This window comes from Falco punctatus, assembly GCF_963210335.1.
Source record: "Falco punctatus genome assembly, chromosome: 4".
NCBI lineage: Eukaryota > Metazoa > Chordata > Aves > Falconiformes > Falconidae > Falco > Falco punctatus.
In genome coordinates, this window is record NC_137583.1 from 96,634,776 (window position 1) to 96,648,091 (window position 13,316).

The 13,316-nt window shown below is 43.7% G+C and overlaps 1 protein-coding gene across 12 annotated transcripts in view; it reads left to right on the forward strand.

Annotated features, from left to right (window-relative positions):
• Window positions 1-466: 466 nt before the first annotated feature.
• The window catches only part of CLASP2 (cytoplasmic linker associated protein 2), a 144,966-nt gene continuing 132,116 nt past the window's right edge, over window positions 467-13,316 (forward strand). For 3 of the 12 annotated variants that reach the window (XM_080385874.1, XM_080385868.1, XM_080385873.1), the window contains exons 1-2: window positions 470-1,447; window positions 12,396-12,474. In XM_080385874.1, coding sequence (XP_080242000.1) covers window positions 1,253-1,447; window positions 12,396-12,474 — 274 coding nt within the window. In that variant the 5' untranslated portion in view covers window positions 470-1,252. Of the gene's footprint in view, window positions 1,448-12,395; window positions 12,475-13,316 lie in introns of all 12 variants that reach the window. The other 9 variants (XM_080385865.1, XM_080385876.1, XM_080385875.1 and 6 more) reach the window with 6 other exon arrangements.

A 13,316-nucleotide genomic window follows, 5' to 3' on the forward strand; every position in this document is an offset into this window, starting at 1 on the left:
CCGCAGCGGCTCCTCGCCCGCTTCCCCTCAGCCCAGCGGCCCGGGCCGCCCGCCTCGGGCTGGGGCGGCCCCCAACTGCAGGGCAGCCACCTCAGTGCCACCGCTGCGAGCCCGCGCTCCCGTCGGGCCGCCGGGGGGGGGGGGGGGGGCCGGCCCGACCCCGGCCCCGACCGGCCGGCCCCGACCGGCCGGCCCCGACCGCAGCTCCAGCCCCAGCTCCCCGCACCCCTCCCTCCGCCTCAGCGCTCTCTCCCCTGCGCGGAGGGCGCATGCGCAAAGCACGGCCCGCACGAGGCCCCACGGCGCGCCCGCGTGAGCGCGCGCCGCCCGCTGGCTCTCCCGCCGCAGCGAGGGGTGGGCCGCCTGGGCGCGCGCTCGGCGCTGGTAGGGGCGGGGGGGGCGGGGCCGGGCGGTCGCGCGCCACGCCCAGTCTCGCTGGCGCCGGTCGGGGCGGCCCGCGGCGCGAGGACGCAACTTCCACGGGACGGAGGCGGCGGCGCCGCGGGGCGGGCGGGCGCGGAGCGTCTCGCCCGGTCCGGCGCGGCAGGGAGAACCGGGCTGCGCCGGGTCGAAGTTTCGCAGCCGCCCCGCGGGCGGGCAGGAGGGGCCGGAGGCCGCGGCGTCGGGAGCATGAGAGTTCCGCCCCGGCCTGGCCGCTGCCGCGTACCCCGGAGGACGGGCCGGTGCTGCGGGCGGTGAGGGGTCGCCCGGGGACTGCTCCTGGGCGCCTGCGGGCCGGAGGGGAGAGTGAGAGGCGGCGGCTGCTGCTCCCGCGGGGACCCCATTAGCCCGCGGCGGTGCCTGCGCGTCCCCCGCGCCCCGCTGTAGCGCTTGTGCTCGCTTTCATTCCCCTTCCCCGGCGGGGGAGGAGGCGCGGCAGCGCGGAGCCTGCCCGGGCTCCCCTAGGGCGGCGCGGAGGCGCCCGGAAAGCCCCGGCCCGAGGAGGCGCCTCCTGCCGCCGCCTGCGAGCGGCCCGGCTCCCCTCCCTGCGCGGGGCTCACCTTGCGGGCGGTGCGCGGAGGAGGCCGGCGGCGGCCCCTGCCCCTGGCGGCGGCCTGCGCGCATGGAGGCGCCGGGCGCGGGGCCGAGGCGGAGGAGGCGAGGAGCGGCTCCATGAGGGCAGCGGCCCTGCCGGGGACCGCCGCCTCGCCGGGCGTCTGCCAGCCTCTGCCGCCCGCCCTGCCCGGGCCGCGCTCCCCGCCCTGAGGCCGCTCGGCTCGGCTCCGAAAAAACTTTTCCGCATCGGCCGAAGATGGAGCTTGCCGGGATGGATTATTTCTGCGACCAGGTGCAGCAGAAGGACGTGGGCCGCAGGCTGCAGGTCGGCCAGGAGCTGCTGGAATACCTGTGCGACCCGGCCAGGTCGCCCGACCTGGAGCAGGACCAGCAGCGCCTTGACAAAGTGATCGACGAGCTAACAGCGTGGGTCAACTCCAGCAATTTCAAGGTAGGGCTGGGCGGCGAGGCTCAGCACAGGGACACCATGATTCATCACGGTTTGCTTTTAAATTAAATGGGAGCAGAAATAAAACTGCATTTATGACAGCTTGTATCCCCCCACCCCCCTGAGGGAAATGCAGAAATTTTGGGAGGATTGGTTAAAACTTTGTTTCTAGTCCTTTGCCCTAAAAGAAGCAGTAATTGGTTTTTTGCTTTTGCTTTTGTGGTTATTTAAACGTTTTTGCACATAACATGGAAAAAACGCCACCAAACCACACAGCTATTTTACATACTCGGATTGTGTTTCTTATTCTGAAACAAGATAGGTGGTGATTTTTTCTTTTTTCTTTTCTTTTTTTTTTTTTTTTTTTTTTGCGCTACCACTCCCATGGTCCCTGCACTTGGGTGTAATGTTTCATGAGATTGCCATTATTTTCTGTAGGCCGTGAAGAGTGCTGTTTCACCGGGTTTGTATTACACTGCCTGCGTCTTATACCATTTAATGCATAATTTGCTTCTTGGGGTTTCCATTGTAAGTTTGAAGTTGTTTATATCGTCTTTAGGTGACTTCCCTGTGCGTGGGAAGTTACATAGTAAATTTACAGCAGCCCAATGATGACTCACGTTTCACTTTTTTTTGCTGACTTTTAGACTGAGCTACACGGAAACCGGTGATTACTCCCGTACCACGTCTCTTGTAGTATTTATATATTTTTCTGACGTTTCTCACCCGATAACGCGATTGACAACGGAGTTTATTACCAAGGACAATCGTATTCGCAGTAGCGATTTTTTTATATATTTTTTTCCCTCCCCCGCCTGGGTGCGTGGCTGTGTCGGGCGCCGCCGCCGGCAGGGGGCGGTGTTGCGCCGCCGCCGCGGGGCCGCTGCCCGCCGGGCCCGCCCGTCTCTCGCCCTCCGGCCTTGTAACGCCGCTGACTTGCACTATGGGCCCTTCAACTTCGTGTAGCGAGGTTATTGTAATTTTTTTTTCTATTTGCTTAGACTCAGGAGGCTGGTAGGAGTAACTTGTAAGGGCAGTATGTTCGTGGAATGCAGGGGTTTCTTAATTTTTCTCCATTCGCTTTACAGTGCTGTGTTACTTAGTGTTTAGCATGTAGCATTTCTAAGTTTGAGGTGTGAAATTAATAAGGCTTAACTCTATTTGTGCGTAAGCTTATTTTTTTTCAGTATATTTGTCATTAAAGGTCTGATTAGCTTGAGGAAGTAACCGTATGTTGTACAAGTGTAATTTATTTGCCTTTAAATTCCTCATCTGAGGGCAGTTGTCAGTGATAATTGATTACTGTGAAACCTGGACAGGTCTTGAAAAATACCCTTTTGTTTAAAGAGGACTTATCTCAACAGGGTAATGTGAAGGCTTCTTTTTGCACTTTTAAATTGCCTAAGTTGGGCACCAATACTGGAAATCAGCTTTTCAAGATGTATTTTTTGTAATGTGAGATATTTCTGCTTGCTGTTGATGCTTACTCCTTGGCTGTTAGGACGAATAAGGAATGTGCAGCACTCCAGATTATGAGCCTCAGTCATGTAAGATGAGGTTAAGATGATAACAAATTCCAAGAATTTTAAAAATAGCTTGCATAACTAAAATCGTTTTGTTGCCTCTTCACTTATGTCCACTTACTTATGGCTCTCTATACATTCAATATTCCGGTTAAAAACGTGTTTAATATACAATATATTAACTGCAATGGACAAGACTTTGGATGCTTTTGCTCATAATAGGTTCTAGTGTTCCTGGCTATGGTGGCAACTACCAGCATCTGCTGCTTCAAAACGAAAATGAAAAGTGTTCTGAAAAGCTTTGGTTTGCATTTTACTGCTGTATTTTACCTTGTGCAAGCATCGGTGGTTACACGTTTAAATGTTAGATCTGAATTTGTTATTCAGCTCAGGGCCTGAGCGATACCATAAAGTAATGAGTACCACAGGTTTATGTCCGGTCTCAAGAAAAACTGAAGTAATCTTTGGTTTTGATTATTTTTAATAAATTGTTGGTTACCTTTCCTCTGCTGAGGAGTGGATTTGTAGAGCACTTAGGCAATTAAGCTTATCACTTCTTTCTTCCTGTATCTTGCTAAAAGTCTTGCAGGTCTTCAAAGTCCCAGAGTCATTAATTCCTCCCTGTTGACATGGCTGTCTAATAGAGCAGTGATAGTGGCTGGCGACCGGCTTATTTATGGGAACTGCTGAGCTATATGAATTGAAGTAGGGAATCCTGGAGGAAGTTTTGAGGGGGAGCATTGTTTCCACTGTAGGTGACTGGTACGGATAATGAGGGAATCACTAATGTAACTTGCCCTGGATGTGCTGTATCTTTTCTCTTATGTGAAAGCTCAGTGCACTCTGCTGACCATACTGAGAGAGAAGATGCGCGATCTGGGAGCTCTAGGCTGGACTCGGTGCTGTGCATGAGAGAACTTGCTGTGAAATGCCACCCTGGAGGGTTTCTGCTTCACCTAACCAGAAGGGAAAGGATCTGGAGGGAACAGGAGGGTTGATTTGACAGACTTGATAACGAGTGGGGGAGAAGAGAATAGGTGTTCAGTAAACAAGTATGGGCTTGCTAGCAGCAAGGTTCAATTAACTTGTCTCAAAAAGATTTTTGGCCATGGAAATAGTGCTTTTGTTTTTCTGAAGTTTGCAGCCGTATGTAGTAGTTTAATAAACAATCTGGCAGTTCTAAACTAAGAAAGCAGATAGGAAAATTTCTGAGTTTATCTAGCTCATTGAAGTGGAAAATGCAATTACCAGCTTGAGTTACTGATAAATCAAAAAAGTGGGATTAAGAATGCACTGACTCATCAGCAAATGGTATAGAGTTCTAGTGAAAGTTGGTTGGAGAATGCGGGGAGGGTGTGTGAGAGAGAGAGATGAGTCATCTTTAAAGGCTGACCTTAACAGTGTAGTTTGGGGACTTCAGTATGTCTGTGCAGTTATTGATAAAGTAGCTTCCAAAGACTATTGAAAACTTCGCAACACCAGGTAGTACCCAGATGATGTGCAAAAAAAACCCCCCAAACCAACAACAAAACAAACAAACAAAAAAAAAAAGGCAGTGAATTCTGGATTTTTTTTTAAAGGAGCAGATCGTTGGATGCAAAGTATTATAAAAGAATTGGGTGATGGTATTATTCTGCTGGTATTTGTTCACAAACTCTGAGATTTGGCAATCTCAGAAAATTGGAACAGTGCTACTGTTTGTGTTCAGACTCTTGGGTGAACTTCAAGCAGTAAATTAATGCCTTATTCTGAGGGTATCACTACTGTTAGATATTTGCCGGCTTTCCTGGGTTAACCGGTCTGTGTATACATGAGTTGTTATTGACACATCTCTTACCTCTCTCTTTTACCCAATGGTCACTTGAACTAATTATAAGATTATCTAACTTTGTACAGTCTGGTGGCTCAAACCATTCTTCAGGTAATCTGGAAATCTGCTTTGAGCTTTTGCTAAAGAGGTGTGGGATGGAGAAATAGTATGTTTCAAGTAGAACTTTGCAAGTCTACTCATGTAGATAACTTGCTAACCTCTGTTAGCATGTTGTGGTTTTTTTTTTAAGCCCATCAAAATTGATAGTTACGGCCATAATTTTTTTTTCTTTGAGTGATAAAGCCACCTTTTGGTTCTTTATGCAAATCACACCTGATTAAGAAGTGTAAACCTGTGACTAAAATTCTGGTAGCTTTTCAGGGTAATTTTACCTGAGAAGAGTAATCAGTAATGTTTGTGACTGAATCATTTTTGAATTTCTTACCAAATGTTACTTAGTTGATATTTTTGCTTGCTTTATTCCTCAACTGCAGTAGGAAAATAATTGCTGGTTTTGTCAGAGCAGCAGATTGTTTGCTGTGCTAAGAAAAAAATGGGATTTCACAGTAACTATTTCTGATAGTGTGGATAATCTGTTTCTTTTAGGCAAATCCTTAGGATTATTTTTTATTCTGTGCTTCCTGTAGAGTGAGATTTTTTTCTTAGCTTTGTTTGTCTCAACGCTAAATACTGAAATATACGAAAATACCAGTAGTATGTTATTGTTGCATTTTAGTACTTCCTTGGTTTGGTGAGTATTTATTTTGGTTCGTTTTGGTTCAACAAAAGGCCAGCAGGAGGAGCTTTCAGCTTCCAGAATAAAAGTATTTGCAAATAGTCAAGACAAATGGTTAGTAATTTTGTCTGAGTCCTTTGCAAAGAGATAGCATTTATAACGTTGACTACATGTGTGTGAGGTGGAAGCTAGAATTAAAAGTTATTTAAACAAGATGCAGATATTGACATTGGGGGGGGGGAAGGCAAGTTCAGGAATAAAAATACCATACGATCACAGAATGGTCAGGGCTGGAAATGTGAAGGCTGACATTTCAGTAAGAATAATTGCATGCGCAAGTGCAGGATGTGGGGCATGTGATAAAGTAGCAGTCTTTAGGAAGAAAATGTGTGGGTTATTTTGGGTCTGAAGTTGAACAAAGGCCAACATATGATACACAAGGCAAATGCTCTAGTGAGTTGTAGAACTGACTTGCAGGACAGAAAAATGGAATAGAAGAGGACCCACCTCAACATTAATTTTTCAGTTACGGTACAGATCCTGTTATTTCCTTAGTCTTTGTTAGGAAATAGTGGTAATTTAAATGTGTGTGTTTGGAGGAAGAATGTTCGATTGTGAGTGAATTTCATTATTCTTTTCTTCAATTGTTTTTCATCTCTGCTATGTGGGAGCTACTTCCCTTATTTCTATGTAATGAGAATGTGGTTTAACCTGTCCATGTATGAATCCAGTTTTAGTTTTCAAGCTCAAGGATTTGATTCTTCTTTGAGTGATAATTACTATTTTTTCATGTATTAATTGAATGTCGGCCAACTAATCAAGCAGATCTCCAGAAGGCAAGGGATGCTTGTAACAAATTTTCAGTTTAATTAAATGCAGATTTATCCAGCTTTTAATTAGGTACGTGGAATATCACACAGTCATATCAGAATATCACACAAAGTCACAAAGTCTCAGGCATCTCCTTCAGAGGTGGAATTGTTAGTTCTCAGTTGTTCTGCAGCTTCAGTTTGTGTAATCCAGCCTAACTGTAGTTAGTCCCTGTTGAAGGAGCTTCAGCTCAGCTGCTTCTGTGGCCAGGCATTCTCACTGTTGTTCTTGAAGCAGTTAACTTTTGTTGATATTGAATGCATCTTGCAGTGTTTCAACAAGTTGATTTGACTGATGCAATAGGAGATTGAAGTGCATCGGGTCAAACATGCCTGCAAGTCAAGAGGGAGAACAGGGCTATCCTTTTAGCCTGCAATTTGATTGATTAGGGTGTGAACAGAGAACCTTTCCAGGCTCTGTGCAGCGTGCAAGAGGAGAGGTGTATCCTTCAGAGTAGAATTTACGTATTTGTGAGCCATACCTGCATTTTTATTGACATTGCTGATTTAAGCAGTTTCTTTCCCTGGCTGCTGAGTTGTATGGTGTGTTGTGCCTTCATTGCACTGATGCGAGTGCTTGTGAGGCTGCCCAGTGAACAGGCTTGGGGACGAGATGTGGCTGAGAAGATGCTTTCTCTTGTTCATTTGTTGGTCTGGTTCCCTAAAGCGGGTTACTATGCAGCTGCATGAGTACTTGTCTCCTCATAGTATAGGAGCTGGTGCAGAGGTAGGAGTAAGTAGCAGAGAATGGGAAATACTCGACATTTAATATAATTAAAATAAGAGAAAGTGGGAAAGGAGGTAAGAGACTTGGGCACAAAAGGAATGATAGTCTTTTGGATGAACTAGGTCCTGAAATGAAGTGTTACTTTGTTTTGCTCCATTAACAAGCTTAGAAAGACTTTAAAGTGCAATTTTCTTTAGGGGAAAAAAGCCTTTTTAAAAGAAATTATTCTGAAGAGAAATATCATGCATCTAATTGTCTTTACATTGAGCTCTGCTTTTAAAGAGTCTCTGTCTTCAAACTTTTTCCATTGCAGCACATTAATTTTAAGCCATGCAATCCCAAAAAGAAAATGGCTTAAAATGTCAGGTGCCTCTGTGTCATATGCTCCTGTTTTACGCTTACTATCCTTGGAACATGTCTATGAAAAATTTATGACAGTAGTCAAGGGAGGCGTGTTTAATGTATGTATGAAGCAAACTGTAGGTATTGTTGTAACATATCAAGCTGGAGGTAATACCCGACATGTTTTAGAACACTGGTCGCTGTTGTCCACAGAACACAGAACAATTTGGAGATTGCGCTTTCAGTCTGAACTCAAATTGGTTTGAAGATCATGAGAGATTTTGAAATAACAAAAGCTTGTAAACATTTTCTGATAACCGTTTTGAGTGTTACACTATGTGGTGTTCAAAATTGGGTAAATGTTTCTTAGTTAAGGGGTGTGTGTGTCTAATGTTACACTTCCCAACTCAGGGAAAAGCCAGTAAAATATATTTTTTTTAATAAGCTTTAAAATTTTTATGATGGCATCATATTAGCTTGTTTTGGCTGCTAGACAAGAGAGGTCAAAGTAACAAGGACCTCCCAGACATGCCTGTTGAGAAGGACCTCTGAAGAAACCAGGCCTTTTCAGTGCTGAATTGCATTCATCAGTCTCTGGATAAGTATGGGTGAGTCATCCAGTAATCTTCTGATAGTGTGGTTACTTGCACTGCGATGCTGAAATGATTTGTAGTTGGCTATCCAAAAGGATTATGACAGGAAGATTATCGTAAGAAGTTTGATAGTGTATACCCCTTTTGGGACAGTTGAGGGTTGCAGCTGATGTGGCGTTTTAATAATATGAAAGATTTGATACTCTCAGGAGAATCTTAGCTTGTAGTCCAAATTATAGTGGCAAAACATTCCTTTGAAGTCACTGAACTTGCATTTTTAGATAGAGGAGGCTCTGCATTTGCTAAAGAACTTGCAACTCAAATTGCTGGGTTTGAAGACTTCTAAGTTAGATTGCCCGCACCCCTCTCTCCCTCCTTGCAATGTGAAGTGGTATGATATACGCTAAAAAAACTAAACAAAACAGTTCTACACATCTTTGGAAGTGTGTCATTTGTAACCTTGAAGATGAAAGAAGCAAGACAATGGAAATAATGCTTTCTTGTCAGCTAAAACGTCTCAAGTGTAGATGATGTGTTGTAGCTTCAGCAGCTGGGACTGTAGTTTTGGCTGCTGTCAGCAGGGGCAGCTGCCCAACTGATGCTGAGTGGGAGGATTGCAGCGATGCGTTTTCTTGTACAAGGGAGGAGTCTGAAGATGGCCTGGCAGGGACTGAAGAACCACCCGGGTTGAAGAAACAGCCCAGGAAATTGGAAGCTTCCTTCTGCCTGTGGATCCCAGGGGCAGTTTTTGGTATCTGTGCAAGCTTTTGGATCAAGGGAGGGAATGGAATATGGGTAGATATCAGCAAAGTTAGCAATATGGAAAGAATTAGAATGGGAAGCACTAAAAACAGGAAAAAAGTGATTGAGCATCCTGTGAAACAGGAGAGAAGTGTATTCAGGGAGATGAGTCAAGAGAACTAGGAATAAGAAACTCGAAGTGAAGCAGAAGAGACTGCACATATGTACATGTTTTTGTTTCATGTTTAGCTACTTGCAAGGTGCTTGAGCTTATTTGAGAACTGAGAAAGTACACCTTTGGCCTTGGCTGTGACAGTACTTAGGGAAGAACATAATAGGATTTTTTTCTTATGTCTTGTTCCAGCATTGCAGTTCTGGAACAATGCTTATTCTTGCAGGGTGTAGTTTTGGCATGCTGTTTCGTGTTTGTCAGTTGATTGTTAGTGATACCACAGCTGTCCCATGGTGACAGGAAGTCCAGTGCCTTTAACTTCATTCTTTTGGAGTTTCAGATAGTGACCTCCATAATTCCCCGCATTAGATTCTTACGACTAGTTCATAGATTGTGATCTACAAAATCTGTTTTTCCATATACAGTTCAGAGATCCTGTGGCCAAATCCAGGGCTGTTTGTATTAAGGTCATTTGGGAACTTGTGTAACTAGAGGTGGTTTCCTGACAGTGTCCTGCCCCTACATGTTCCCCCCACGGGTGGGAAATTACAGAATCAAGTGAGAGTAATAGTAAGCATGCGTGGTTAACCAGGTATGGTTTGAAGAACAGTGTTTGGGTTTTTTTCTTAGCAAAGGCTTGAATGCCTGAAAGTTGCTGACAGAAAAGCAGTGGCAGCACTGAAAGGAGTATGTAGGAGAGCTGGAAAAGGAACAAGCTGCAGAGCAAGGAATAGCCTCAATTACTAATCACTGGCTCAATTCAAAATTGTGTTTTGGTTGGAACATCTTGATTTCACTTAAGAGTCTCGTCCTTTCCCGAACAGATGAAATATTTCTCATTTGGGTTGGCAGTTTTTTTGTGATCTGAGAAGTCAAGGGCAGTCCGGAACATTGGCTTGTTGAAGAGTATCTCAACAATTAACCGTCTCCAGTTCAAATAAGCTAAAATTTCTTTTCTACTGTGAACCTCAAAAGCAGCGTTTAAATGCATCAAACAATAGTGAGCTGATGAATCAATCCCAGCGTACAAAGGCTCTTTCTAGGCAGCAGGCAAATGACTTGATGCAGAGTAAGAAACAGATCCAATGATTTTAATCCCAGAAGAAATACATCCCTCATTGAAGCTGATGGGGAAAGAGCCATGATGCTGGTGAGAGATTTTTCTGTTGATAGGGGAGAGCCTGTGTGGTTACATGGTCCTGCACAGTGTCTGAGAGCTTGGAGCCTTTTTCTTGCATGTCAGTTCTGCCTCAACTTGTGATTTTCTTTTTTTCTTTTATGCTCATGTAACCTCATATCAGTTTATCAGTTGCTAAGGTCTCTTTCCAAAGGGCTGCTTGAATACTGCATGGATGATACCTGCTGGGACATGCTGAAACTCAGAACACTGTGTATCAAAACAGTGAGATGTTAAGACTGATTTACAGAACCAGTAAGGGGTAGTTTATCTGGCATACTCTGTAGGGGTACGCTTAAGAATTTTTAAACGTGGAATGAAAGCAAATTTTTAGCTAGACCGGTTTCCCATTACTTCCAGCCTGAGCTCACATCATACTTTCCCACTCTGCAGATGTTGTGACATTTCACACTGTTACCTTTCCAAAGTTGGAGACCATGGAGGACTTTATATGAGCTAAAGAGTGACTGTCACATTGTGGGTAGAGGATTGCTCCTTTAAGACCATAGTAACCTGTTCCCTTACCTCTTATCTGTAAAGGTCCTTGGTTAGTAGCTGTTAAAGAGATGAGAATCTCATAGTAGTGTGTGTTACTTCTGCGTTTCTTAAAGCCGGGGTTAGCCTCATGCCTTACTCTGACTTAGAAAGGTAACTTTTAAAAGCTTTATTTCACCCTGTGTGATCTGAACTATGTGTTTTCATACATCACAAGACAAAACTACTTGTCAGGATATTTAAATTTATAGTATTTACTGAAGTGGCTTTTGTACATTAATTAGTGAAGTAGAACCCCTACTGCATTCGTTAAGCAAATCTTTGGTAGACAGTTAAGAGCCATCACCACATTGACAACTGCTTGAATGGCTGATAAAGATAAACGTGACTTGCATCACGAGATGATTAAACTTTACCCATTCACCGGGAGGGATACAAAAATGTGGAATATGCAGGCATTATTGCAGCAGGTGCTCTCGATTCAAATAAAATACTCTTACACAATTGAGTGGCTGAGGGAACTGCAGTTCTTTAGCGTGGAAAAAAGGAGGCTCAGAAGAGACCTGATAGCTCTCTACAGCTACCTGAAAGGAGGCTGTAGCAAGGTGGGCGTCCATGTCTCTCACAAGTAACAAGTGATAGGACAAGAGGAAACATCCTCAGGTTGCGCCAGGGGAGGTTTAGACTGGATATTAGGAAAAATTTCTTCCCTGAAAGGGTTGTTGACTGTTAGAACAGGCTGCCCAGGGAGGTGGTTGAGTCACCATCCCTTGGAGGCATTTGAAATACATGTAGATGCGGGCTTCGGGAGGTGGCTTAGTGGTGGGCTTGGCACAGCTGCATTGGACTCGGTGATCTCAAAGGTATTTTCCAACCTAAACAATTCTATGATTCTATGAAACACAAGTGATAAGATTCTTTGTTGGCAATAACAGTAATGGTAGAATGAATAGCCATTTTTGTTGTAGTTAAAGCGCCTGACCCTTAGATGTATGGAGGTTTAAATATTCCATATAGCTACTATTTTTACCAAGGTGAGACTTCAAAACCAAAAACCACCTCACCCCCCTCAAACCACATTTGGTTTTTTTCCCCAGTCTGTATTCCTGTTTATATTTGGAGCTTAGTTAGTTTTGCATTTTAAGTTGTTTACTTCTTCTGAGTCTGGTAATGCTCCCCTACTTTTTTTTATTGTTGTTGTTAAGACATTCTAATCTGTTTCTTTCAACAGCTTAGTAACATGATAGAGGAGGAAAGGCCTAAAGCTTTACTGGTACCTGTTCAAAAGGAATTTTGATTTTCAGTTAGTACTGAGTTAGACCTCTGGAGTAATCTTTTAAAGAACATGAGGGACAGAGCTATCTGCAGTCCTAATATATGATCCAGGAGGGGCGGGGTGGGGTAGAGCATCTTCCAACTCCTTAGTCCTCATCATTATTAATTTTAATTTTGGTAATTTTGTAGTTGAAAATACTAAAACAATGGCTTTCTAATATTTTCTTTCTGTTTTAAGACAAGTACTGAAACATCCAAGTTGTTCTGGTATATGTTAATATACTTGATCCATTCCAAACACATTCTGATAACTTTGTCTTAATGAAAGCTTTCAAGGAATTACCAGCTTTCTAATTGGAACTTTAATTTATGTTTATGTTAAGATACAGTCTTCCAGTATGCTTGCATTTATATGTCTGATTTCTTTAAAATATGTTCTAAAGAATTCTTTAGTAATCTGTTTTGTATGTCTCATCTTTTTGTTTCAACAGGTAGCATTACTGGGACTAGATGTTTTAGGTGCCTTTGTCAACAGACTATCAGGACGCTTTAAATCCTATATAGGAACTGGTAAGTGAAATGTAACTTTTTCTTAAGACCAAAAAATAAAAAACACTTCAACACCCCACCAGCTGAAGTGGAACCAGTTTTCTGAGCTAATAATAAGGTATTGGTAGGTGTTTTATTGCTGGTGTTAAAATTCGAATAATTTTTTACTAACTTGTAAATATTAATGTTTTTAATGCAACCACTGATTTCTAGGTGGTGGTTGGGATTTTATAAAGGTTCCAGAAATATCTTTTCAGCAATTAGTTGTATGCTGTGTAGTTTCTTACCACTCCTGTTATGTACTTGCTTACCATTCCCCACAACAGTTGTCTAAAAATTACATTGGACCAACATTGGACCATAAGTGTTATCTTTATCTTGTGTTAAAGTTTGAAGGTTTTATTTGCAGATCACTTTAGAGCCTTATGTCTGCTGAAGCCTGTGGTCTCAGAGACCTATGTGGTCTACCTTCGGTTAGGTAACTGGACTGTGGCTTTTAGTATCCTGAGCTTTTTAAGGGATGAAAAAATAACTGTCTTGTGTGAAATGTTTCTTTGAATGGAGTTAAGATTAATGGATCTACACATGTGGGTATCAAGTGGTTGTTCTGGGCGGTATGAGCAAACTATGACTCACTTTGCTGCTGCCCTTGAAAGGATAGTAATACTAGGGCATTAACATCGATTGGGTTACATCACTGGTCATTTTTAACAGAAGTTTCTAGCTTAATGTTGTTTTCCAAAGTTTATGTGAAATAACACATATGCTGTTCCCCCATCCACAGCTATTTCACATTGTCAAAATGTTAAGCTTCCTTGTCTTTGTGCATCTACTTCTTTGAGTTAAGAAATCAGAATTTGAAA